This window comes from Suillus bovinus (assembly GCF_016758785.1).
Source record: "Suillus bovinus strain UH-Sbo-P2 chromosome Unknown EDB93scaffold_154, whole genome shotgun sequence".
Taxonomy (NCBI): domain Eukaryota; kingdom Fungi; phylum Basidiomycota; class Agaricomycetes; order Boletales; family Suillaceae; genus Suillus; species Suillus bovinus.
The window spans coordinates 3,892-30,854 of NW_024542210.1; the positions used below are offsets into that span (position 1 = coordinate 3,892).

The following is a 26,963-nucleotide window of genomic DNA, read 5'->3' on the forward strand; positions in this document are numbered from 1 at the left end:
ATAATTTTACAAATATGTATATAACAAATTCATGTAATATCCTGCACCTCCCCCATTACTACCACTGTATTCTTTGATACTAGACTTCAAATATCCAACATACCTTTGAATAACTCCAACATCACAATCTGATTGATTGTCTTGCCCAGTTGGAACTGATCACCAATGTATAAAAAATTCTCTGCATGCTTTTGCTTCATTATTCTAATGTACTGCATAACAATGTGGGAGACATTTGTGCATGGCTCTGCAGTCTCATAATCCTCCACAGACATTGCACTACTTCCTGTTGCATGATATTGTTGAAGCTTGGTTACCATAACACAAAGACTGAGTACTGATCTATTATACAGTACTTTAGAGAGAGTTAGTGAGATGGTTAGTTGCAGGAGAAGCTTGTAATGCACATCTCCTAGATAACAGAAATGGAATGGCGATGACTATACAGCACAATGTCTCTAATGCATGATCTATTCTCTGATTCATTGTGGTACATCCAACTTCTGTATCAATATATCTCAAAAGCTCTGTGAGGTGCATGCAGAAGTAATTGTAAAAATGACCTCCTGTGGAAAAGAAGGTGAATGGCATATATACCACATTTACTATACCTGGTGGAAGGATCCTGATAATATATTACTTTCAGTGAGCCTCTACAAATGATATTTGAAATGTACAGTATGTCCCCTGGTCTCAAGGTGAGAACACATCCATTGCAGTTGCTTTTGATTCATTTCTGATGAATTGTATAATTGGTAAGCTTGACAAAAGGTCTTGAAGATATATGTAATTGCTACTGCCACTCTTCAACCAGGAAATGACCCAAAGCTTTATCCTGGCCTCTATCCTTACCCAGGTCAAGGTTTCTTCAGCATTATGGTGAGGATACAATATGAAGCCTGCATGCTGCAGTAGTTCCCATCCCTTCATAGTGAAGTTTTCTGGGTGAACCTTACTTTCTATGGGCACAGTGGTTAACATTAAATTCCAACCATGGACAAGGCCATGATCAAGAAGCCTTATAATATAAATCAATCAATTATATTATAGAGGATATCACACTAAACTTACCTGAATTCATCTGGCATGCTGATGTGGAACAGCGGTATGTCCAACACAGGATCATTTATTGATTGCATGACTCTGCCGATAGTTGAACTAACAAATGAGTTGATGTAGTCATTGTATTAACTCCTAACATCTGTGAAATGCATGAATGATGAATATGCCAATTCTGTGCCTCAATGTGTACCATATACAGAGACTGGACAATATGGAGAGATCACAAATGTAACATCCAGGTATCTAACACTCAATTCTTTTTAGGTGTGTTGTGGAATACTCCACTGATCTTAATACATATGTTGAGGGATAGAGCTTCTTCAATAATTTCTGAAATATCCCTGACAGTTGGCACACCATATTCAAGGTTGGCAATCATGACATGCATTGAATGACAGGTATATCGACTTTGACACAGATATTTATATTTTCCTTATTTTCATCATAGATTGCCAGTAGTGCATTCCAAGGACACCAACAGTAAGATCTAGAGAATGAGTAGATGTCATGCTGGTGGTTTGAGATTAAAGAAATGTTTGACAATGACAGGTCTGATTGAACATAAGAGGTCCACATATGATTCAGAGCAGGATTTACTAGGTTCAATATATTTGTCATACTATTTATTGCACATTCTAAGATTGGAATGTGGGATTTAATTTTATGAATTCCATCTTCATGGAGATATTCATAATTAATCCAATAAGACTGATTATTGTGTCATCTGTCAGGACTAAGTGTCTCCATAATGTAACTTATGATGTCTACTGTCCTACTTATTACACCAATTTTTCATAGACATCCTACTCGCACATATATAATTTTGACTGAAATTTGTTAATTACTATCAGACTGCATGACGAATCAAATCATAATTGTATCTTACTCATACATATACTACATACTTACTACATCAGTGCCAACACAGCCTCTGTGGTAATCAAACTCCACTAAGTGCACTTCAGTAGTCTGGAAATATCATGTGAGGTGGAGTTGAAATATTTTTTATCCACAAAATCACTCTTTCTTCTTGACCACAACATCCTTTACCTTTTTCCTTGCTCTATGCATCTTGCTAGTGGTCCTCATGCCTCTTAGGTGCATATTTATTTTTAATCCAATTTTTGTCAATTTGGGGAGATGTATGTACTTGCCTATGTCATGTATCCGCAGGTAACCTGCACACCCACAGGTTTTACCTGCAGGTAGACCCGTACCCATACCACTTGACCTGGGACGGGTATGGTCATGAACATATAGCTCAACTAACTTGTGGGTAGCACTTAGGTATGACCCAGGTTGACCCATGTCAGGCCCTAGTTTGAAATCCCTCCCTTGCATTCTTGCTTTGAATTTGCCACTCAAAAAGTGGTTGTTTTGATCTAGAGATACGCTGACTTGGAAATATATTTTTCTGCCTCCTACTGTGCAGTAGCGCATCCAACATTTTGACTTCCACCTGAAGGTTTCACAAAATGTGGCAGCAGAATTCCTCAACACAGCCGTTGCGGGACACCGCGCTGGGACAAGTGAGTGTTGCATTCTTTGAAGACTATTCTTGATCAACCACACAGTGTCGGCGATCTAGAACTAAGATAGCAGACTTGTGAATTCAATAAACATCACATGCATGTGACAAAGTATGACACTGTGCAGATAAGTGTCTCAAAAGTATGCCGAACAGTGCTGAACCCATGCTGAAGCATGCTAAGGATTAAAGTAAGTAGAAGTTGAAGAGTTTGGTACAATGAAGTCTATAAGGTAGATTAAGAGCAATGATAGTACTAAATGAAGCAGAATATTAGCAGAGAATGTGTATTGGGTGAATCAATGTGTTGTTGGGGGTGTATAATGTCAATCAAACTCCTTTAAAATGGATTGTGGAAGAACACGATGACCGCAATATTTTTTTATTGCCCAAGCGGCTTGCATGTCATTCAAGCCTTTTTGATATACATCAATGAATTTTGCAGACCTCATAGTGAAACTGAAGTTTGGTTAGTTAATCTCAAATGAAACAAGGCAGTGAGCCTGTTCTGTTTCCCATGTTAGCAACGGCTTCACAGCAGACTGCATCGGAGTTTTATACATGGTACTGTGCCACTTTCAATAACTTAAGAAATTGGAATAAGAAACTTTCCACTCCACTTCTGTTTATTTCAAATAACGGAAAATGTTTGCAATATTACTACCAAGATAAGTGAGTATGCGATTGATGCAGAATGCACCTGATTAATAGTTATTCCAATTTTTGTCTTTTGTCACTTTTTCATCATGTTTCTCACATGATGTTCGTTGAATTCACAAGTCCACTATCTTACTTAAGAATGGAAGGGGATAGTTATCCCGTGGCAGAAGTTCCCATCGAGAGAACAGATTTCTTTCTGAGGTAGATATGAATTCATTCATTGGACCATACCCAAAGTCCATTGGCTACTTGTGTAGCATCTGCTGAAGGGTCCTGAGGGTTGATTCTGTAGGAGAATTCAGCTAATTAATCAGAGATCGGACACTACTCACGTCAATCATTGGAAGCTTTGTATGTATCCACGTGAACAAGAAACTTGCACTGGAGAATATTCAGAAGGGATTGCTCAGCAACCAGGTACTGGCTGCTCCACAACATTTCTTGGTGTGAAGAATAAGAGTGGACAGCTTTCTACCCTGAAGTTATTCCAGCAAAAGTGTGAGATGGTGCATACCAGGGCCGACTTTGTCAAGTTGCTACTTGATTAGATGGAAGCATCATTCCACTGAAAGAACTCACAATTCCTCTTTGTGACTGTGTGCACTTAGCACAACACTGAAGATATGGCGGAAATTGGACAGAGACCCCTGAAGTCGACATCCCAGTACCTTGGATAGTTGTTCAGAACTACCAATCCCCATCAGGAAAACATCGAGTTTTTTTCAGTCCTTAGCATACTTAAAGTTACTTAAAAATAGTCTTAAGGCAGGTAAGGAGAATAAGGAACTAGTGAGTTCCTTAGCAAAATGTATTCTAAGGAGCAAAGTCATTACAAGGCGGTTAAGACATCAAAATCTACAAAATCTAAGAAAAAAACATCATTGTAAGTTTTAATTGATAATCATTCTGTCAATTGTTGCTTACCAGGTGCTAGTGAACCATATGGCTCCAAAATCTCACATGCAAGTGCAACAGAAGACGTACAAGTGGGGAGATGTGACTGTCTGGGCGGAGGCTGCAATCAGAGCTGAGGCATTGGCAGAAGAAGCGGAGGCGAGAGCAGACAAAAGGATGGCAAGAGCAGACAAAAGGATGGTGAGAGCAGACAAAACAAAGGCGAGAGTGGGAGCAGGATTACTGGGCTTCTTGAAGAGGGCAAAGAGCCAGTTTTGCAGGAATCGAAATGGAGCGCGTGGCTCGAGCCTCAAGTGACTGTAGACCATGGTGAGTACAAGTATATCTCGAATTTGATGAGAACTTACCAATAATTTTTGCAGGAATTGAAACAGAGCACGCAGCTCAAGCGTAGAGTGACTGTTGACCCCTGTGAGTACAAGGATATATCAAATTTGATGAGAACTTACCGAACTTTCCAATAGTCTCATCTTGTTGACTCGAAATTAGTACTGTCAGTTTGGTACAAGTGTATAATACAAACCTTGGGATCTGTCCATGCCAAAGAGTGCCTTGAAGAATGACTCTACAAAGATGGAGTCCTACAAGATCTCCACAGCTGCTGTCACGGTATGCAAGCAGACTCTTCAGCAACGTCAGGCTTGAGGTAAACAGTGAGGGAAGGTGTTTTCATCAGGAAACCTACAATTCTGCTGAATATCCTGATTTCTCTGTATTACTGATATCAGACAACTGTCTGATATCAGTAACAATCAGTACCAATCAGCACACATCAGTTGTGCAGATATATCAGATTATTAGACCAACAAAATTACAGAGTGTCCAGGGATGTCAGACTTCAAAAAAACATTATGCAGTCATTCAGAACATCAGCTTTCTGATATCAGTAACAATCAGTAACAATCAGCACATATCAGTTGTGCAGATACATCAGATTATCAGACCAAAAAAATTACAGAACATCCAGGGATGTCAGACTTTCAAAAAAAAAAAGTTAGTCAGTCATTCAGCAATATCAGCTTGACTAGCCTCTATATTATCAGAAGGTACAGATGTACAATTCTGCAGTGTATACAATTCTCTATCACTTAGTACTCAGTAGATCTCAGTGACTTACCACTGCCAGAAATTTGAGGTTGTCCAAATTGAGAATCAATGAATGACAGTTTGCAAACCAAATGACACCATATATAGTATGTCAAGTGCAAGTGCAGATGTCTGCACTAGTGCCCTATTGCCTAATTAGGAAATGCCCACTCACCACACACTACAATCAGCTCAACATTTAACATGTTTGTTCATTATCTGATGGTGTACAATATTGATTCTTGAATAGTTATTTAGATAGATATATATTAAAATAAGCTCTATTGTATTGTATTATATACAGACAATTATATACTACATTATTACACTAATGTTGATGTACCATAGTGTTGCAGGGACTTAGTGAAATTTCGTATTTTTGATGATATAAGCAGTCATGTGATGTTGGTTGAAGTTAGGTGGGAAAGCTTATGTAATCAAAAATGTGTTCAATGGTTCAAGTCTTTTGACATCATGATTGTTCAAGTCTTCTTGCCTTCTTCTCTTTCTTTCTTCTTTCAATCCTTTTCTTTCCCCACCCTTACTCTTAGGTTAGGCTCCTGGATATTCAAGTTGGGATATGTTGGTGTTGATGTGAGTGTTGGTGTGGATGGGACTTTGGAATTGGTGCAGTGGTGAGTCACTTATCCCCTCTCCTATTCTCTCCTCTAAAGACTGACCCTGTTCACTTCTAGCCTATATATTTTCGCATTTTTGGTCTTTTTGGTGAGTCTCTCCTCTCCTCTCCTTCAAAGACTGACTCCCTGCTCATTTCTAGCCTATCTATTTTTGCATTTTTTAGTCTTTTCAGTAAGTCTCTTCTTTCTCTAACCTCTTTTTGGCCTCTATTTTTGCATTTTTGTCTATTTTAGTGTCTCTCTTAGTCAGTAGTATAGATGCCAATGTAGTAGTTACTTTGAATATGATTTTTGTATTTTTGATATTTTGACCATTGCAATGTCCTGATGTGATGTGATGTGCTGTGGGCTGTTATACAAACTAAACTACATATCTGATGTATCACATCTCTTAGAAACTGGCACCCTGAATTGTACACAAACAGTACCTCTGGGTATCTGTGGAGCTGTTCACCACTGATTTCAGGCATGGTACTGATTTCAGCAATTGCTGCATGACTGCATTACCTGTATGTCTGATATCAGACAGATCAGTAGGCAACAGCAACATCAGCAGAATTGTAGGTTTCCTGATGTTGATTTTGGTAGCAATGTTGATGATCTCCTTCAGACGCGGGACACCAAGTGTCACATTCTTACTGGAGACACCGGCATAATGGAATGTATTGAGCATTATCTGCATAGCTGGTTCACCAATTGATTGAGTGGCAAGTGTGCCACACATTTCTCCCAGGTTCACCAGCGACTGGTTGAACTTGGCCTCCACTTTGCCAAGTTAAATGCCTCTCTGGTAAGATGGCACTGTTCAAGTACGTGGCAAGTGGAGATGTTGGCCTGTGGGGGAGGGAGGAGAACAATATACCTAGTAAGATGGTACTGTTCAAGTACATGGTGAGTAGAGATGATGTCTCATGGGGGAGGGAGGAGAACAATATACCAATATTGTCCTGGTCTTGGAGCCTGCCATACTCAATACGCTGAGCCTTGGATCTATAGGGTATTTGGTTAGCAAAAGGATGACAAAAGGATAAGGAAAGACATACCACAAATCATGCTATTTAAAAAGCGTGGTGATCTGCATATCTGTTGACGTAGTACAAGTCAAACATGTCATATGAGTTGTGTGGACTTATTTTTGGGATAAAGTCTAGGCCATAGACTGGAATGAGATGGGCAGCGCGAAAGATACAATTGATGTGAATAATTGCGATGTCTGGGACATCATCACCAGTTGTCATTGGCATGACAACATACATACCTGTGTCAGGATCGCGTTCTTCATGGACATAAGAGTACCAATGAACTATGGTGCAGGGATAGTACAATATCCGATAGTTAAATGAGAAAAAGCAAAGGACTTGCGCAACTGTGAGTCCATTCATGGGAGAGTTGAAGTCAACACCCATGTTGACAAAGATACAGTCATGCCTCAGTTCGCCAACACACCATGATGGTGTTGCCCGGATGTGCTTGCAACGCATACCTCCTGTATCACTCAGATCACTGGGTGCATGGAATAAGGCTGCAGCAGAATTAAAGACGGTGAGGTTCCCTAGGAATACTTGCACTGTTGCTGGATCAAACTCAGGAGGGTTGGGATCTTTTGAATAGTGTTCATCATGTATGAATTCTTGAATCATAAATGGGAGGTGTGGAAGGTCAAGTTTGAGGCTGAGTGCATGAACACTTCATACACAACCTATTCATTGTCAGAAAGGGTCCAGGAGCAAACTGATTAACATATGGGGAGTTAATGCAAGCCCAACATGGGACTCCACAGCTGGTCCATCAATAATCTCACCAGCATCCACTTCAACAGAATGATTTTGAGGCTTGTGGATATGCAGATGCCCAGGATGGCCTTCTTGTGCCATATCAGCCAATGATTCTAAGTCGTCATCTGCAGGAATATTTTGACCTATTGGGGGTATGATAAGGGCTAAATCGTCAGAGAGAAAGATCACGTACGTCTCCAGAGTTCTCCCAAAGCATTGGACAGACAAGAGCCACGAAGCATACCACGTGCCTCAAAATCTACGCGAGCGGCTGCAAGTTTGTCGAGGTGTTGATTTGTTAGTAGCATTTGTCCAAGTGCATCATACCTGCTAGATTAGTGCCAAGGTCCTTTAACTGCCTTGATGTGCTTGGACTCAGTGATTGAAGAGCAATGGCCGTTGGGTGTGCCAAAAAGTCAAATCAGTAATATGTAGTGGCACAGGGAGTGTTGACGTGGAAGGGAGAATGTTGAGACCACACCAGTTGTCTTGAAGATCTCCCGGTATTGGTGAAAGCGGTTGAGGGCATCTTGTAGTTTTATGAGGTCATCTTCAGTGAGAGCCTCACACCTCACAGTGTAGCAAAATTCTAAAAATGCACTGAATGTGAGCACCACATCTTGAGGAACATGACCTTCAATTGCAGCTAGATAGACCTAAATACAAGTCAGCTCACATGTCATTTGGAATGGAATACACAGCATACCTTCATCAATGCCTTTAAGTCGTCACCTGTCCACTGCCAAAAACCTCACCCATCAGGAAAGTGTCGCAACCCAGTGAATGGGGCAACTGCTGCTATCCTGTATGTTATTAGTAGTTATCAGCAAAACATCATAGATTTGCATACCTGCGGTCAATGTCATTCATTATCTCAGCTGCATGATGGGTACTGTGTGTGATCAGTAAATACTCTCCCACCCAATCAACCAGATGATCCTTGAAAGTTCCCTTGATTATTTGATGCAAGATATCTGGAGATAGGAGCTCGTGGATGTCCACTCGAGGAAAGTCATTTGTAAATGGCTAGAAAAGCGAAAAGGTGAGATTGGACCTAGTGAGTTTCAGCGAGCAACTTACAATGAGATCAGCAATGATGCCATACTCATCCCAAGCCTGTTTGTATGTGAGTTGTTTGATGAGCAACTCAGTATGTGCTTCGCGTCGATGGAGACACAGTTGAGAGCCATCAAGGTCCTTCCTATGTCCTAGACACCTATTTTGATAATAAATAAGTCATTAAAAAGCGAAACAAAGTTTGATGACGCACCATGGACACCAGTTCTGCACGACGCCAGAGAGAAGTATCTGTTTTGGATAGTCCACAATGTAACCAAGCCATACACTGTTCATCAATAGTGGCCATCCAGAAAGCATGTGACATTGAAATTTTCCATGAAAGGTTTCATAGACTCGAAAATCTTCGCACGGGAGCACTGGAACAGCTGTCATCGAAAATTTCTGTATTTGATGTTGTCATTATGTTCCTTCATAGCTAGACAAATGAAGGTTATGATACAGTGATGCATTGAAAATAACAAGTACTTACATTTTGGTATCACAAGAAATCCAATGAACACAACACCATTGTGATGTGCCTGTCATACGCTATTGTGAATGTTCCCGATTGAGAGATAGAGTGGGTGGTATTTGGTCTGACCAGTAGCAACAGAAACAACAGTCTTATCACTGCCAATAATCAATGGTACGAATGTCGAACCCTGATTCTCCTCATTTCGAGCAATATCATCCTTGAGATGATTGTTAGTATGCCAAAAATGTAAATATGAAAAAGGTGTACTGCCTGTTTCCACACCCAGTCACCAGACATAAAGTTCTTGAAATATTGTTTGTCCTCAGTAGTATAATCGTGGTAGGGTGAATACTCGATTCCTCCATCAAAAGCACATTTTGCCAAAATGCTGTGCATCATTTGCAATGGATCTCTATACCACACATCATATTGTCCATCCATCCATGGTGGTATGTCTTGTTCGGGTTTGGCTCTGTTGTAGCACAACATAAAGCTCTTCCAAGGGGTATCGCCGAGTGGTGTTGCATCGATTGTAGTGTACATGTTCCTATGGTTTGCAAATGGGGGGGCGTCATTGTGCTTAATGAGAGTTGTGGCCCACAAGTCGAGAAGTGTATCAATCTGCTTTGCAGACATTTGATTGCATGTGAATAAGAATTCCGCCGTCTCGAATTCAGCACAATTGTCATAAGGCATCCAATCGGTTGGGAGGGCATCCGTATGAGGTGGCGGGGGTGCATCCTGGTCAATAAATGCCCCATTAGCATCACATTTGAGTCCTAAGACAAAAATTGAGTAACAGTAAGATGAATTCCTTAAAAAATGCCCACCTGTGAGGTGCAGATGGAAAGTATAGAATAAGCGTCCCATATCCACCCAGTTACCTTCCTCCAGTACAAAATCCTGGTCGCCCGCTGGATCTTGATGGAAATTCTCATCAATAACACCTGCTGGAGTGGGAGAATGACTCTGTGGAAGTATAAATCCAGGACCTACAAGCGGAGCTATGTGATTGAGGTTTTGTAGGGTACCATATTGCGCATGTGTGTGCTGAGTGAGGCCAGACTTGTTTTTGAAGACCCAATTGCAGTTTGGAAACTGACAAACAAGCCTGGTGACAGCTGGGGCCATGTTGGACAGTGGGCAGTCATAGCAAGATGGATACCAGGGAGCAGAATATGTAGAATGGAGACTAGACTAATACTAAGTGTGTGAATCAGAGATTATGACATGCTCAATTGAAAAAAATAACTTCACCCGTTCATTGCCACCTTTTGCTAGGGTCCATATTCTTTCAACACCTCGCTACCAGCATTCCTCCAACAGCTTGTCCTAGATATCAACATGCCTCGACCTGCAACACACCCAGGGAATGTTAACAAGCATCCTGGACAGATAGTTCTTGAAGCGAGTTGTGTAGCACACCCAAAGGATGTAATTGCAGCTGAAAAGAAAAAGGTGTCAGCAGAGAAATTAGCCAAGGCAACCACCTTGGAAAATGCTCAAAAGAAGGTTGCTGCAACGGAAGATGCTATGGCTGTCGAGCAGATGGCTCAATGTGCTGGCCCAGGACACCTTGTCAGACCAAAGCCTAAGCCGCGCCCAGTGACCAAGGCAGCACCTACTGCAAACTCTGACAAGATGTATAAGCCTTACGCAATACAATGCTGTTGCAAGACTCACCAGTCCTTTGACATTTATACAGCTGTTGAGGCAAAAACGGTGTCCCAAAGCACTGACACCCCAAAGAAGAAATATCCAGGCTTGAAATTCACCTTCAAGGATGGTGTCAATGCCAGTCAAAAGGTGTCCAACAATGGTACATCATCTACAACATGTGTTGTACTAAGTGCAGGCAGGGGGAGTGACAGTGGGAAAAATAGAAGGTCGCTGTAAGTTCATCTTAACTGTGATATTACTCTTATCAGAGCTGACTCTTTATTACTTTGATATAATTCACTCACTACAATGTAGGGGATTTGAACAAGCCATATCGTCAGAGGAGGTGGAAGTAGGGAAGTGGGCTAGAAGTGTGGCATTGAAGTCCCAATGGAAGCCATCTGCACCACCAAGTGCACGTGCCAGTGGTAGGTTCAGTTTTATGTCTGCACACATTGCTAACAGTTATTAGTGATTGCAAGCAGGGATGCGGATGTATCTGAAGATGAAAACCTACCTGAAGATTGCAATGAGAGTATAGCTGTGGGTCGGGGTGGTCAGGTGAGTGACTTCACACTGGGTGTGGGATCTATCTTTTCCACTGGAAAAACCGTAAACTTTTTAAAGGAAAAGGTCAAAATTTATCTGGCATTTAATCTGCCTAAAAATGATGAAACAAGATCATGATGTTCTTGTAAATTTCCAATGGAGCAAACTGTAAACAAATAAAAATTTCATGGTTTCAATTTCTTCATGATATATCAGGTGACAATTTTAGAATAATGTTCACCTTTGTGACACAACAAAATACTATACAAATTAGAAGCAACATGGGGTATGATTTGTTTTGAAAAAGTGTATCAGAAAAATTGAATAGAGAAATCAAAGCTTTTTGTATCATGTGTTTCATGGAAAAAAGCAGACAAAATCAGGACCACAGAACCATTTAAATTTTTCCCAATATTGTCAGGAAAGAAAATGAAAACAAGATTGTGACCTTCTGTCACAATGAATATAATGTTTTATCAATGGCAATACTGGGGACAACTTGAGAGCCAAATTTCTACATTTGTCTCATATTTAGACATGAGAAAAACAAAAAAGAAATTGAACAAAACAAATCATGAATGTGGTTTCTGATATGTTCAGAGTTTGTTTGCAATACAAAATAAGAAAAAATTGAAATAAATATTAGGAACAGAGGGTTTGTGAATGATGAATGGTCCACTGACTGGTCAAATTTGCAATGTCCAATATCAATGTTTAATGTTCAATGTTCAATGTCCAAGGGCAATGTCCAAGTCCAATGTCTCATATCTGAGTCCAATGCCCAAGGTCAATGTCTCATATCTGAGTCCAATGCCCAAGGTCAATGTCCAATATCCAATGTCCAATGTCCAAATCCAATGTCCCAGTTCAATGTTCCAGCTCATATTTCAATGTCCAAGTCAAATGTCCAAACCAATGTCCAATGTCCAATGTCCAAATCCAATGTCCTAAGTCAATGTCTAATATCCGAGGTCAATGTCCAATGTCCAAGGCCAATACCCAATGTCCAATATCCAAATCCAATGTCCAAGTCCAGTGTCCAATGTCCCTGTTCAATGTTCCGACTCATATTTCAATGTCCAAGTCAATGTCCGAGCCTAATGTCCAATATCAGGGTCTAATGCCCAATGTCCAAATCCAATGTCCGAGGTCAGTGTCCAATGTTCAATGTCCAATGTCCAAATCCAATGTCCAAGGTCAATGTCCAAGTCCAATGTCCAATATCCGAGTGCAATGCCCAATGTCTAAATCCAATGTCCAAGTCCAATGTCTGGGTTGAATGTCCAATGTCCCAGTTGAATGCCTAATGTCCAATTCTAATGTCCAATTCCAATGTCCAAGGTAATATATAATGTCCAAATTCAAGATTCAATGTCTAGGTTCAATGTCCAATGTCTGAGTCCAATGTTTAATGTCTGAGTTCCATATCCAATGTCCAATGTTCATGGATTTGGACATTTGACTTGGACATTGAAATATGAGTTGGAACATTGAACTGGGACATTGGATTTGGACATTGGACATTGGATATTGGACATTGACCTTGGGCATTGGACTCAGATATGAGACATTGGACTTGGACATTGCCCTTGGACATTGAACATTGAACATTAAACATTGATATTGGACATTGCAAATTTGACCAGTCAGTGGACCATTCATCATTCACAAACCCTCTGTTCCTAATATTTATTTCAATTTTTTCTTATTTTGTATTGCAAACAAACTCTGAACATATCAGAAACCACATTCATGATTTGTTTTGTTCAATTTCTTTTTTGTTTTTCTCATGTCTAAATATGAGACAAATGTAGAAATTTGGCTCTCAAGTTGTCCCCAGTATTGCCATTGATAAAACATTATATTCATTGTGACAGAAGGTCACAATCTTGTTTTCATTTTCTTTCCTGACAATATTGGGAAAAATTTAAATGGTTCTGTGGTCCTGATTTTGTCTGCTTTTTTCCATGAAACACATGATACAAAAAGCTTTGATTTCTCTATTCAATTTTTCTGATACACTTTTTCAAAACAAATCATACCCCATGTTGCTTCTAATTTGTATAGTATTTTGTTGTGTCACAAAGGTGAACATTATTCTAAAATTGTCACCTGATATATCATGAAGAAATTGAAACCATGAAATTTTTATTTGTTTACAGTTTGCTCCATTGGAAATTTACAAGAACATCATGATCTTGTTTCATCATTTTTAGGCAGATTAAATGCCAGATAAATTTTGACCTTTTCCTTTAAAAAGTTTACGGTTTTTCCAGTGGAAAAGATAGATCCCACACCCAGTGTCATGATTGTGAATGGGGAATGCTTAAATCAATGCAGGATGTTGTGCATATTAATGAGACTGTTGATGATGCCATGAGGGAACAAAAGCATACCTTGTCCACGACCTCGTTGGATGACCTCGAACCCAAAGAGCGGTATGAGATGGAAGAAGACCAAGATGCCAATGAACATATTCCGGACAAGGATGAGGATGTTGACATGACAGATCAGCAGGGTGATATGGAGGTAAGTACTGGTGGGTCCTGTGAGATAGATGAATCACTCACCACGATCATGGATCTTATAGGTCTGTGAAGTGTCAAGCAGTCAACTCACGAGCTCTGTATGGAGAATTTGCTCTGGTCGCTTGACAATGCTGACAAATTCCTATGCAGATGTCAGTTAGTGTCATGGATACCACAATGGACGGTCCAAAATCTAAGTACATCAAAACCGAGAATGAATGTGCGCAACGTACTATACTCAATCCGAAGAAAGAAAAGCTGAAGAATTCTCACTTACCCAATGCTGCTCAGAATCTAAGCTTTTGTTCCATATTTATTCCAACGGTCATGCACTGGATCGGCAATAACAATTATCCATGGACCATCTCCGATGAGAAACTCTCAGACATTCCCAAGGATATCTTCATGGTGGTGTGTAAGCAGCCTGGAGACTTCAGGAATGATGATGGCTGCAATCTCACCTTCAACCTCGTGAGTGAATTTCCATTCCAGTACTTCTAGCTGACAACTATGCTGGCAGGTATGCCAAAGGATCTCTGAGTGGAGAGGTAACTTCGGCTCCACTGCTATCACCATTCTCATGGCATTTTTCGCCTCCACGGACAAATACAAGACCAAGGAGGCACACAAAGAATATGCCAAATATCAACTTGAAGATTCACACTTTGTATATGAAGATCCAGATAATGAAGACTCACCTGGAGCTTTCTTATCAGAATTCATCTTGCGCATCTTCGCTGTTCAACTCAATGCCACCCAAGGATGCCAGATAATTGACTCGCTCAACTTTGGCTTACCTGCATATCCAACAGCCCTTGCACTGACCACTGCAGCCGTGAGTTTTGCACCGCCTTTACAAAACTTCCTAATTTTCATTTGCAGGCTGAGTGTGCACTTATTTTAGCTCGCAATGACTTGATTGTGGAAGATGCTTCAGACCACAGGAAACACAAGATTGCCCTAACTCTCAATCACTCCACAAACAAAATGAGTAACACAGGCACTGCTTTTTCTGCGGGTAATTGGGAGACTGACACACTCACGTACATGGAACAAATTGAGGAGCTGCCCTTCGACTGCATAAAAGAAATTGTTGAATGAGCTCAGCTGTACATGAAGTGTGCTCGCTGCAAGGGTCAAGATGAAGAGTCTAGCATTCTCGACAGTCAAAGTCAGCCCCCGTGCCAGTGAATCCACACATGCATATCCATATTTGAAGTATTTGTTTCTTTATTCTGATTCTTCCTGCTCTAATGCGATAATTTTTGACAGAACTCGCTTAGCTTTTCTACATGCACGCTCATCTCCCAACCTTGTATTGTTTCGCTTCAATCACTGCCCTCATCAATCACTGTCCACTCATCACCTGCAACAAGCGCAAATGGCGATCACACTGAGATTAGTAAAAATGTCTATATCATACAAATGTTGCAATGTAAAACTAAGTCTCCCAAACTATGCAAACCTCGTGAGCGTGAATGAGAAAGAGAGTGAGAAAGCTCTTACCTGATGCTCTTGTCATGAAATCATAACTTGCTGCCGAAACATTGCGCATGATCTTATTGGTAGCAGGTTGAAATTTAAGGGAGCGCTTCCATTGCATGGAGGTCATTGGACCATTGGCGTCCTTAGTGAGCGAATGTCGCATATGAGAAACCCCATCTTGAAGGTTGCAAAGACATCCTTGGAACCAATCTTCGCAGTGAGCAGACCAAAAACCTACATTCAAGCCCGACACGTTCCAAGCATTGGGCCGAGGCCACCATGAAACTACCTTCTGTCCATCACCTAGAAAGTGTGGTTGTTACTGATGGGACTGAACAGTAGTGAGCTTACAGTGATCTATGTAATATGTTCCACACATAAAATCAATTTCCTCCTCTGACAACCCATCGTCGTAGTGAGTTTGACCACCATCGCCAAATGGAACGGCTTCCATTGAAAGACCATTGAGGACAGATGGAAGATGGTCGAAACCAAGGCTGTGCAAAGCCAACTGCCATACGAGTCCTCCATGCAGGAATGCAGCCCCGCCTGGGGAAGATTCATAAATTCATGGCATAGCTGTTCATACACGATGTAATCAGCATATACGGGATTGAAGGGGGGTCGTCGATGTCCCAATGTGTAAGTATGAAGTTCAGAAAGGGGGCGGAGCCAGTTGGGTGTGACAGCCATTTGCTGTAAGGTCCTGAATGCAATGCCTCATTGAAGTAAAGCTAACACAATCTGCTTTATGTCTGAGCCCCAATCACAACAGAGGCACATTACAGCAGTAGTGGGGTCGAGGACAGCCAGAGTCCAAATGACATGATTTGGGGCCTCATGAGGCTCGATTATATAGTATCGACATTGTGATAGCTGTGCAAGAGAGACATGAATATAAGCATGTGAAATTTGTAGAGACGACAGGGGTCCAAGATCCCAAAGGTCAGGCGGGATTGTATTCAAGTCAGATTCTTTCATGTTGACGAGATATGCAATGTACTTCATGATGCATTGATGTTGTGGCTCTGTGATCGTACCTGTTTCTGATGTTGAATCACCAAGGAGCTTGCAAAGTTGATCCCATTTTGCCGTTTTAATCCAGTTGCTTGCTGGTGGGAATGATATGGCCAAGGGAGCAGAGGTAGGAGCGGTGATTCAATATCCGAAGTGATAATGCAAGATGGGAACGAACCCTTCAACACACGTATATCTTGATGAAAGTGAAACATCGCTCCTGAAGTATATATATACATCATTGGCAAAACTGGAAGGGGCGGGAGGTGGAACCTGGGAAGGGGTTGATATGGGGAGGGGAGGCATGATATCATCATCATCTTCCCGATCATCGCCATCAGGGATGGCAGGTGCACGAATACACGGAGCTTGGGAGTCACCGTGGGTGGCATAGTGCTTTGCGATTAACCTGAGGAATGGGCAATGCAAGAAAACGTGCAACAGTACAAACTGTTGCACGTGACAGACCAAGAACAAGAACAACCATTACACACAACAGACCAGGAACAAGAACAAGAGAAAACAACAGGCAACAGTACAGACCGTTGCGTGCGATAGGCGAGAACAAGATCAAGAGAACATGACAAGCAAGTTGTACAGACCCATTGGGCGCAGCTTACTAACAATAACAAGCCTGTGGGGTTTAAATTCGAGGCACCGATATAGCCACACTGAGGTGGTCGCGTGGAACACGCCTGTGCCTAGCAGTACAAACTGCTAGGCGATGGAGGTTATGAGTTGAAGAAAACACTCAGCAGTACAGACTGCTGAGCCCTGGGTGTAGATGGTTTAGAGTATACTTTGGCTGAGACCGAGAGTAGTTTGCTTGCACGTGACTTTGTTTGCAGATGTTTGTACTTTCTGACGAATGGATTCAGTCTTTCTTACCTATACTACACTTAATCTTTACTAGTACCTGATGCAATGGTCTGTACTGTTGTGTTTATCCCCCCCTCCTCCGACACGACAGTCTGTACTGTCGTGTCTGCTGGACACTGGTGGATATCCTCTCCTCTGACACAACAGTCTGTACTGTCGTGTCTGCTGGACTTCGACTGGTGGATATCCTCTCCTCCGACATGACAGTCTGTACTGTCGCTCCTCCTCCGACATGACAGTCTGTACTGCCATGTCTGCTGGACTTCGTGGTATGTACTTGCTCCAATCATATTGCTATCCTGATTTAATGTTTGCAAGACTCGGAGCAACATCCATAGATGATGGTACTGACTGTTGTCGTCGTCAAGCTTCTTATTTGCTCGATGCCCGGAGTGCATTGGAAAGGCCGGATGATGAAAAGGGCGCACTGAAAGGGGTGCTGATGGTAGAAGTAGAACGTCCTCGTCCTGGAGTCCTGAGACAGCAGTATGTACTGCCGTGTATCGATGCCTAGTGCCAATTCAAGGGATGAGTTCGGGACACAGACTGGTATGTACTCACTTTAATTCCATTGCTATCCTGACTTTAATTTCCTTGTACAGTGCTATTGTCTACCCATTCTCGTGCTGCATGCTATCTCCAGGAGTACAAAATTACGCATTCTTCTGCCTGCAGTACATTGTTGAACCCTACACTACCGCGACTCTCACCCATTTAAATGTTTCCTCTGAGATTGATAATGTCTCAACTTCACGCTTTGTCAAACCTGCAAGCCATTCCTTGTCATATAATGCTTTAGGTAATCCATCCACTTGCATTCTGGATGTCATTGGGTTCCCAGCCAAGCGTATCCGCTTCATTGGCTTTGAACCTTGGGAGGCAAAAATATCGCCATCCAAGATTCTTTGTTGATTGATAATATCCAATTCATGTTCGACCGCATGGCGCCAAGTCATGTTCTTGATGCGAAGAACTGTTTTGATGTCGTTTTCAATGTCACTCTCCTCCGAACTCATGCCGCCTTCTCCTAACGTCCCAACTAGTTGTTGAAGCCACTTCCAAGCTGGGAGGTCTTCCTCATCCTCGTCAGCCTTGTACCCAATGAGATGGTCAAGAACCGTAACTCTGCAAAGATATTTCTGAGAAGGCATTAGCACCAGATGTACGCAGGTGCTTGTAGCAGTGTTGAAGAATTTCCCTAAAATACGCCTCTGACCTTCGGAACAGCCACCTCTCTTCCAAACCCCTTCTCTGCAATTCTGCAAGGAGCAAGCTAATGACTTTATCGTTCCAGGGGCTTTTGAGCCCACATGTAAGATCAAAGGCAAGATCTTGGGAATTGGGACCTGGGCCATCTTCATATTTGTATGCGTAGGCATCCTCACGACTAGCCGCCTGATGAAGTATGAAATCGGCATCTTGAGAAATGTTGAAAATGTCCTTGAAGAGACGCCACACTTCTCCCTATACATCACCGTAAGTCACAGCTTCCATACCATGTTTTGGCTTACCAAAAGGAAGTCTCTTTCATAGCTTTTCTCAGCCGCTGTTACAAGAACATCTAGACACTTGGGCCCCTACCATTTTTCTCCTCATTCTCCTTGTCTCTGCCCTTGCATCACACCCTTACCCCGGCCTTGCTCTGGTTATCCTCATCATCCTTGCATTCCCCTTTGCCCTCTACCTGTTGCTCCAGCAGAGCCAGTACATCTGGCCAGACCCTTTCTCTGATGAAGCATACCCATGCTCCATTCCACCCGTTGACTGATCCTGTGGACAGTCCCCCTTACCCTTACTGTCTGGACGGTAAGCTATGATACGATGCACACCGCATCCCCTTTGCCCTGTTCCCTTTCCTGATCTATGACTCGGTGCGCAGTCGCACATGTGTACTTATATTTAGCTCTGCAGTTGCACAATTGTGCCCCTGTGTGTTTCACTTCCTATTTCTGTTCTTTGACTCACTTCCTATCTGCACGTTCCGGTTCGCCTATGACTCACCTTGAACATGTCTTCCTTTTCTAGTATCACCCTTTGACCAGTTCCCTTTCCAGTAGTACGAGTTATCATCCACTAATACGTGTCCTTTCTTCTATATAAACTTGCTACCATGTATCTAGTTCCTTAACTTGAATCTACTTAGTTCTTGACCTCCTACTCCTAACAAGAGTGATTCTTTCAGCCTAGCCAGCTGTCTATATTCTACTTTCTTATCTGCTCATTGCAGATAAGTCTCTAGTCTCGATCTTTACTCATCAACTTTGTCGTTGAGCAAAGCCCCTGTTACTAGTCGGACTTCTGTCCTTCTATTAACGCAGATCTTACGATTAACCTTTGGGTGTTGTAAGCCTTGGCAGATACACTTATCGTTGAGCCCCGCTTGACATAAGCTACCTGATTTGGACATAGGCATTAAATCTTACTTGCTGAAGCCTCGCCAAGTAAGACCCCTAACCTTGGGCTAGCCCAAGGATGTCCTCGACCATTGACGACACACGCTCTGTTTGAGTGTCACCAACAGATACTATCCAAGTCATAACAGCCGCCTTCTCTTGCTGGAGTTCTTTTTCCTCTGTCTTTCTTCTCTGGAGACTGTGTTTTTTGGTGACTGGAAATTCTTTGTTGATTAGAACACATCTCAGTGCGGCTTCTACACCTCTCGCAATCGCATCTTCCATCGCTGTAGCAGGATGCATATCGTGTTGTAGATGTGGTGGTGCGTCTTGTTCAGACGAGTGTTCTTGAGGTATTTCCTCTTCATCCACCTATTACTGTGTAGGTTTAAATTACAGTCAATGACATTGAACACTTACCTTGGATACTACCAATACAAGGCAAACTCTATGCAATATCCCCCGAGTTTTCTTAATTCTCTTAATTGCATCAATGCATAAGGTACCTGATGTTACAATAACATTTACTCCTATTCTATTTTTCTTTTCTTGTAACCATGCCGCCGACTCTAGACTCATCTAGACTCGGCTATTCTCTTATCAAGCAGGCTGTCCGCACTTCTCTTCTCTTTGATTGTAACATAGATACTATCTTGCGCCGCATGGCGGTTTCACCTATCTTTGCTATCTTGATAGGTTGTATTCTTTTTCCTATCTCTGTTACCATTCTTGTCGTGGCTATGCCGCTCCCTTTTTACCTATATAAACCCCATGTACCATAGATGTATCCCTTAACTTAATCTACTGGGTTCTCCCCTTGAAACCTGATCTACTAAGGTCTCCACCCTTAGTAGCCTGAACTCTGATTCTAAGACAGTCACTCACTGTCTTAGCCTGAAACCCTTGATTGCGGTAGAAGTGCTAAAACCACTCGCCGCTGATCCTGCATAGAAGCCACGGCTCGTGCAGTAGGAACCACCAGAAACCTTCCTTGTATTAGGAAGGCTGACGAACTGTTCGCCCGACAGGTCTATCTTGACCGGCAACAGTAGAACTATCCCAGTCGTAACACCTGATTGTGGTTTTGCGCATGGAGATGATGGTTGTCCCACATCTCCCAGCATAGTGGGGTTGTTCATATCTATACTAGCACACACCCGTTGTGCCTTCGGCACAGGAAGCAAAAAGAGCGCTTCGCACTCTTTGTTGGCTTCCTGGCCTTCGGCTTCATCCTACCTTTGGGTGTTTTAATAATCATCATTTTAGATCTTGAAATAAATTATATTGTATTCATTGAGTTGAGCATGATATATTACAATTAATGGGATTACACATATTGAACCCTCCTGTCCTCCTGTTGTTCTCTGGTTTTCTCATTCTCCTGTTTCCCTGTTCTCTGTGCAGATAAGAAAAGTAAAAGTACAATTGAATGTGTTGATTTCCCCTTACCTCCCTGTCGTCCTCCCGTCCTCTTGTCGTCCTCCCGTCCTCTTGTCGTCCTCCCGTCCTCTTGTCGTCCTCCCGTCCTCTTGTCGTCCTCCCGTCCTCTTGTCGTCCTCCCGTCCTCTTGTCGTCCTCCCGTCCTCTTGTCGTCCTCCCGTCCTCTTGTCGTCCTCCCGTCCTCTTGTCGTCCTCCCGTCCTCTTGTCGTCCTCCCGTCCTCTTGTCGTCCTACCGTCCTTTTGTCCCCTTTCCTGTTCTCCCATTTCCCCATTCTCCTGTTCTCCCATGTTTCCCATTCTTCCATTTTCTGTTTATCCTGTTCTCTTGTTCTGCAATTTTCCTCATTTTCTCTGTTCTCCCATCTCCCCCATTCTCCCATTCTCATTTCCCATTTCTCAATTGACTTTTCTTCTTTATGTAGTTAAATTTTTTGTGTGTATATAATTTGAATTTCATAAATAATAAATGTTTTTAAATGTGTGCTGCTCTAACGGGCAGCGGACCCTTGAAATCACGTGACAGCCACGCGAGTTTCCAAATCGAGCTTTAAGCAAGGTAAGCAAAACCACATGGCATTTAGCGAATCTAAGTGTATCTAAGTGTATCTATGCGGTGCAAGTGGAAACCATGCGAGTGTCCGTCCCTTCCCACCACTGTTCTCCCTTACTTTATAGATCCTCATTCTGAGGCTCGTGACGCCTGGAAAATCTCCGTTCCATCTTGGCCAACTTGCTCTCTTTTTCTGCTTGGTGACTATTTCAGTATATATTCATTTGTATATGAAACATGTTCTTGCCTTCAACTTGAGCATTTCTTGCTGTAACCTTCAATCCATCTCAGCGAGTATCGCATTCTCGCGCTCTTGGAACTGTTTATTGTTATCGAACTGTTCTTCTGTTGGATTATCCACCTCACCTCTTTGTTTGTCTGTCTCTTCAACTCTTGCTCACATCGGGCCAGGTCTTCATGCAGCTCTGCTTCTTGCTGCATCCGAGCTTGTGCCAAGTGATCATGAGCGTCCTGCTGGATTTTGTCCACAACAGCGGCTATTGCCTCCCAATTAGCCTGGCCGAGTTCCTCTCGAGTTTCTCTGATATGGTCTTCAAGTGACTGCTGCTGGACACGTGTTCTCTGTTGTGTTCATGAGCGTACGTCTGGTGGTCACACGCTACAGCAGGAATTACCTCAATTTCCTCCTGGGCTGCTGCTAGTTTCTCTTGCTGCTCTCTCAGGGTTGTTTCCCATTGAAGTTTCATCTTGTTCATGTTTTGCTCATGTTCTGCCTTTTGTTTTTCCACTTGCTACAGCGGCCACATCAGATATCAAAAAATCTCCAGTGAGATACTACAGACTGTTTGCATATTGTGGATCAGTTCCCCCTGACTGTACACAGTTTGGCGTAGTGTCTCTGAGTAGTCGACTTCTTTGATGTGATGCTTGTCAGGTAGTACCTGATAAAACGAAGTCTAACATTAACCTTGAATCATATTACCTAGATATACCGAATCGGCGGCTCGCTTTTCCCTCTTGTCAGGCAGAGCTGTCCTTGTCTGGCTCGAGACATCATCCAAGTCCATCCGGGAGGTCCCTCTCTTGTGCAACTGAGTTGTCGAAGTTGATGACTGGCCTGTGACATCATTCAAAGGCTCTTCAAAGTCCATCCGGGAGGCCTCTTCCAATATCTAGAACAGACACTGAGCCTGGCATGATTCTCGCTCGCTCAATGAATATGGACATACTCTGCATTGTGCTGTGTCAAAATGGGATGTTGGACTCTCAGTGTCTGCCATATTGTCGTCTTTGAACAAGCCTACGCACTGGCTGCTGTTTGTATGTTCTCCTGCTCATTGTGAACATGGGACATGGTAATAGGAGTCGGCATCGTTGTAGTGATGGTCATGGTGTTGGGCTTGAAACCACGTATTTTCATACTCACATCAACACCCAAAACATATGCGCACATGTCCGACACACTTTCGCACATGTCCAAAACACTCCGTATCAGATCCGGTGCATCAGACCTTCGGACATTGCATTGGCTGATCACACTTCGTGCGCACTTGTCCATCCCATGTCCTGTCCATCCGAACTAGCCTCACTAGGTGCGTAGTTATTCCTGTGCACGTTTTCTGACATTCGGACCACGTTATTACATGTCCGCAGTACCTCATGTCTTATTACATAGGACATCGGACCCGAAATATATTGCTACTATCTTCGCCTGTAGTATTCCGAATCTCTATGTACTTACTTAAATACTCTGTAGTGACCCATAGCAATCATCATCCAGTAGTTAGGAGCCGTTTCCCGGCTCTGCGGATCACCCAGAATATTCTCATAGTTCTTAGTTGCATTGCGAAATATTACCGTTCATTCACCATCATACTCCATCACTTGTTATACTCGCGCATACCGCTTGCAATCCAACACTTGTTATAAAGTTTCTGACCTATTATCATGAAGTCCAAAAGTCCGAAATCTCAGACATCGCACTTTGGCTTCGGACATTGGATAAGTACCTTCGGACATCATTCGCACCATCGGACATTCTGTTCTTTGCATTACTGACACATTTTTACTACTAATACCAATTAGCAATCCCTTTAGGATCGAACACACTTGCTCTGCAAGTATAGCAGCATAGGTCATGCTAAGATCTACCTAAACATTGTTGACTAGGTAGTATAATTTCTGCTGAGCCCAGCAGAGATTTACTCTTTACATTGTGAATGTTTGACTTTTGGGCTCGGCATGGATCCTACTTATGTATGTTCACCATTATTGTATTTAGACTTTATTATTCTAACTTTTCGGTCACTAGTGATTCACCCTGACAACATTCTATTATCCTTTTCCAGGCCCTTGAGCGTAGTCATTTCGGGTGTGTCATAAATGTAAAATGAAAACACAAAAAGCCTAGGTGTGCAAGATGAAGCCTAGGCATGCAAGATGTTTATTAAATGAAACCATATTTATTGTTCTGATCCCCACATTCTGCAGAACAAATAAAGACAATAGATATGGTGATTGGTTCATCAATTCAATTCTTTGGGATGCTCTGCGCTCTGCGCAAAATACACTCAGTTCAACGTAAGTACAAAAAAACTACTATAAGATCGCCCACTTTCAAGCCATTCCTTGTCCTACGTGCTGGTCACCTATCTGATTTTCATTTGTGATTCCTGTGCTGTGCAATGGTCAATACTCATGTTTATATCTTCCCTGCGTCATCCATAAGCTGCTATAATCTCACTTCTTTTGATTTATACTGACCGCTATAAAGACTGCTGAACTTCAGTTGCGGTGTAGGCTGTATTCTTCATCCTGGAGTAAACCTTGTCAGGTCACCATGTTGACACAATGCTCTGATTGCTCATGCAGTGGGAAACACTTTCCCGTTCCCGAGAGCCTCCTGGATTGTGCAACCGTGTAGCCTTATGTTCATAACTGTGTTGTCACCCTGCATGAAGGAAGACATATTTATCAGTTTTGTGTTTTCTTCAAGCGGCACTGCCGTCTGAGAACCAATCCACTTCTCAGCAGCATTGACCACATATTACGAGGTGATGCAGTCGTTATGAGGATTGGTGCTAGCGTGGGCTATGTTGTGACATGCAAAGCAGGGACAATTCACTTGCAGACTTCATCATGGATCGGTAAGCACAATCACTGGACAGTCATTCCATTGTTGACCAAGAATCCATCAGTTTTATACAAACTATTAGACATCATCCTCGAGCAAAGTTTCCATGTACTCTCACCATTGTGAAGCCCTTGAGCACTTGGTTAAACCACCAGCTGGCTTCCAGGATCATCAGCGGCGAGGTAGTTTGATGCAGAGTTATATATAGAATGATCTGTATGTATGTAATACACTATGAAGTTTGCCATGATGGTGCCGTTCTTGCCACAAGCATCATGAGTGCTAGTACACAGGATTAAGCTTAATTATCAGGTGAGACTTCGTCGGAAAGTTTAAATGAGTCATAGATGTTGAATACGTGCGTTATCTCACATTTGGTAAGGGTCAAGTCCTCCAGGGCCATTCGGTAAGGAACTTTGTATATAAGGTGGAGCAACAATCCCTAGTAATTCAACTAAAAAACGATACATGGAGGTATAGTATGAATTGAGTCTACTGTAGATCAATATCATCTTACTTTTGATGAATCTTTCTTGCTTTTGCTCTTGGACTTGCCCGCAGCCATCTTTGCCTGTGTCTGCCTAGCACGACCTGATGTATATTTCAAACACATCATGATCATATCATTCAGCAGCCAAAAGTCCCTGTAGTTTTCTAAGTCCGGGAAAGCATCGACAGCCTGACAAATCATAAATCAGTGGACAACTGCCATCTGTGATTTACTTACTTTGTCGCGCACAACTTTCAGGAGCACATGGTTTTGGGAAGAAGCACACTTGGTCGTATCGAGATGTTCTCTGATGAGGTGGTGTATAGATTTCTTATGTTCATGAGCAAATAGCACATTGTGGTGAGAGCACATCACTCACCTTGAATTTAGCATATGCCTTTGGGTTCCAGTCTAAAGCCTCGTTAAGCGTGTATCCTCCATGCCCTGGATGACCAGGTTCACCAGGGGGCTTTGGTATCTTCAAATCTTCCAAGAGACTCTCATGCGAAGTTGAGGAGGAGTCACTTTCCGACATTGGATCTAATGAACTCAAATAATCTGAGGGCATGGGCGTCCGAGAACTGGAGCGTGAATGCTCAAATGAAACTCTCTTTGAGTATGGCGAGGAGTCATTCTTTAATAACCGTGCTGCAAGTTTGAGCTCAGGCGCCAGCATGTGCTCGAGTTGCAGGTGCTTAGTATGCTGAGGAGGATCGACAGTACTGATTTTGGAAGGAAGAATATCATCGGAAACGAGCATAGTTGAGCGGTGAGCACTGTCGAATAGTTCAAGCTGGTCCGTGAGCATAGGAGGGAAGGGAGGTGGAGCACCAGGCTCTTGATAAGGAGAGACAGTGTTGGTTTTGTTGGGCATGATGTTGTGGTTGCAGTTATGGCGATGTGAGTGGGACGAGGGCAGGCAATCAAAATATTGGGTATGAACTGTAATAACCTCTAAGAGATTTATGATCTAATGACACCATTCAACGTAACCTACTATATAGAGATTAAACACAATAAGACAGTCAACAAAAGAAGTGGCTTACAAGGGTCGGATACATAAGTCCTAAATATAATAGAAATCTTACGTTGTCTTAATAACCGAGGGTCTTATATAAAGTTGTGTAAATGTAATGACACCACAATTACACTTTGGATAAGACTGCTTGCCAGTCCTCGATTAACACGGTCTACGACTTTTCCTATTTCGTGGTAGATAATGTGTGAGTTCTTGGGAGGCTCGCTAAACTAATCTTTTTATAAAGATCAACCTAGCCAGAGCTTTACTTTTCTTTATTGAAACTCAAATCTCTTGTCTAGGAATAAGCTTCTAGACACGTAATTCGGTTTCTGGAATGTATTTGCCTAGGAAATCTCCTTCTAGGCTCTGGACTTGGATACTGGAACTAGTGAGATGTGGTCTCAAATATACGAAATATGACCAAGATTGCTTGGTCTATGGACACTTGACTGTGAGACAAATGGTCTCAAATATACGATATATGTTCAAGATCGCTTGAACAAAGGGGACTATAACTTGACCAAGATCACTTGGTCTATGGGACAACTAGTGAGACGTGGTCTCAACAATATGATAGATGACTAAGATTGCTTAGTCAAAGGGCACAGAGCAATGAGACAAAGGGGTCTCAAAGACAATATATGTGACCAAGAACACTT

General features: G+C 42.3%; 10 protein-coding genes across 10 annotated transcripts; 4 read left to right on the forward strand and 6 right to left on the reverse strand.

Moving 5' to 3' along the window:
* Positions 1 to 3,463: 3,463 nt before the first annotated feature.
* EDB93DRAFT_1109335 (uncharacterized protein) lies at positions 3,464 to 4,635 on the reverse strand (the record flags this gene model as incomplete). Its single annotated transcript, XM_041447957.1, has 6 exons — positions 3,464 to 3,536; positions 3,830 to 3,937; positions 3,989 to 4,063; positions 4,235 to 4,462; positions 4,513 to 4,574; positions 4,615 to 4,635. 6 exons carry the CDS (start codon positions 4,633 to 4,635, stop codon positions 3,464 to 3,466), a joined length of 567 nt encoding a protein of 188 aa, XP_041300949.1.
* Positions 4,636 to 5,725: 1,090 nt separating this feature from the next.
* EDB93DRAFT_1109336 (uncharacterized protein) lies at positions 5,726 to 6,589 on the forward strand (the record flags this gene model as incomplete). Its single annotated transcript, XM_041447958.1, has 6 exons — positions 5,726 to 5,886; positions 5,947 to 5,977; positions 6,054 to 6,061; positions 6,124 to 6,134; positions 6,415 to 6,449; positions 6,500 to 6,589. 6 exons carry the CDS (start codon positions 5,726 to 5,728, stop codon positions 6,587 to 6,589), a joined length of 336 nt encoding a protein of 111 aa, XP_041300950.1.
* A 358-nt stretch (positions 6,590 to 6,947) lies between these two features.
* On the reverse strand, positions 6,948 to 10,329 carry EDB93DRAFT_1257087 (uncharacterized protein; the record flags this gene model as incomplete). Its single annotated transcript, XM_041454058.1, has 11 exons — positions 6,948 to 7,575; positions 7,630 to 7,807; positions 7,858 to 7,935; positions 8,146 to 8,320; positions 8,371 to 8,403; positions 8,458 to 8,467; positions 8,515 to 8,690; positions 8,745 to 8,780; positions 9,272 to 9,415; positions 9,466 to 9,977; positions 10,029 to 10,329. The coding sequence occupies 11 exons, from the start codon at positions 10,327 to 10,329 to the stop codon at positions 6,948 to 6,950; spliced, it is 2,271 nt and encodes a 756-aa protein (XP_041300951.1).
* A 213-nt stretch (positions 10,330 to 10,542) lies between these two features.
* Positions 10,543 to 11,544, forward strand: EDB93DRAFT_1109338 (uncharacterized protein; the record flags this gene model as incomplete). Its single annotated transcript, XM_041447959.1, has 4 exons — positions 10,543 to 11,090; positions 11,173 to 11,285; positions 11,330 to 11,418; positions 11,485 to 11,544. 4 exons carry the CDS (start codon positions 10,543 to 10,545, stop codon positions 11,542 to 11,544), a joined length of 810 nt encoding a protein of 269 aa, XP_041300952.1.
* Positions 11,545 to 13,740: 2,196 nt separating this feature from the next.
* EDB93DRAFT_1109339 (uncharacterized protein) lies at positions 13,741 to 15,035 on the forward strand (the record flags this gene model as incomplete). Its single annotated transcript, XM_041447960.1, has 4 exons — positions 13,741 to 13,935; positions 14,085 to 14,405; positions 14,455 to 14,769; positions 14,817 to 15,035. 4 exons carry the CDS (start codon positions 13,741 to 13,743, stop codon positions 15,033 to 15,035), a joined length of 1,050 nt encoding a protein of 349 aa, XP_041300953.1.
* Positions 15,036 to 15,375: 340 nt separating this feature from the next.
* Positions 15,376 to 15,702, reverse strand: EDB93DRAFT_1096601 (uncharacterized protein; the record flags this gene model as incomplete). Its single annotated transcript, XM_041446803.1, has 1 exon — positions 15,376 to 15,702. A coding segment is annotated over one exon (327 nt), but the record flags the coding sequence as incomplete, so codon positions are not given.
* Positions 15,703 to 18,004: 2,302 nt separating this feature from the next.
* EDB93DRAFT_1109340 (uncharacterized protein) lies at positions 18,005 to 18,814 on the reverse strand (the record flags this gene model as incomplete). The annotated part of the gene is made up of 3 exons (XM_041447961.1): positions 18,005 to 18,440; positions 18,532 to 18,779; positions 18,812 to 18,814. The coding sequence occupies 3 exons, from the start codon at positions 18,812 to 18,814 to the stop codon at positions 18,005 to 18,007; spliced, it is 687 nt and encodes a 228-aa protein (XP_041300955.1).
* A 2,221-nt stretch (positions 18,815 to 21,035) lies between these two features.
* Positions 21,036 to 22,940, reverse strand: EDB93DRAFT_1109341 (uncharacterized protein; the record flags this gene model as incomplete). Its single annotated transcript, XM_041447962.1, has 8 exons — positions 21,036 to 21,104; positions 21,158 to 21,553; positions 21,818 to 21,903; positions 22,101 to 22,281; positions 22,335 to 22,451; positions 22,503 to 22,601; positions 22,653 to 22,832; positions 22,890 to 22,940. 8 exons carry the CDS (start codon positions 22,938 to 22,940, stop codon positions 21,036 to 21,038), a joined length of 1,179 nt encoding a protein of 392 aa, XP_041300956.1.
* Positions 22,941 to 24,583: 1,643 nt separating this feature from the next.
* On the forward strand, positions 24,584 to 24,919 carry EDB93DRAFT_1096597 (uncharacterized protein; the record flags this gene model as incomplete). The annotated part of the gene is made up of 1 exon (XM_041446802.1): positions 24,584 to 24,919. A coding segment is annotated over one exon (336 nt), but the record flags the coding sequence as incomplete, so codon positions are not given.
* A 316-nt stretch (positions 24,920 to 25,235) lies between these two features.
* Positions 25,236 to 26,157, reverse strand: EDB93DRAFT_1257091 (uncharacterized protein; the record flags this gene model as incomplete). The annotated part of the gene is made up of 4 exons (XM_041454059.1): positions 25,236 to 25,247; positions 25,311 to 25,472; positions 25,521 to 25,613; positions 25,663 to 26,157. 4 exons carry the CDS (start codon positions 26,155 to 26,157, stop codon positions 25,236 to 25,238), a joined length of 762 nt encoding a protein of 253 aa, XP_041300958.1.
* Positions 26,158 to 26,963: the final 806 nt, after the last annotated feature.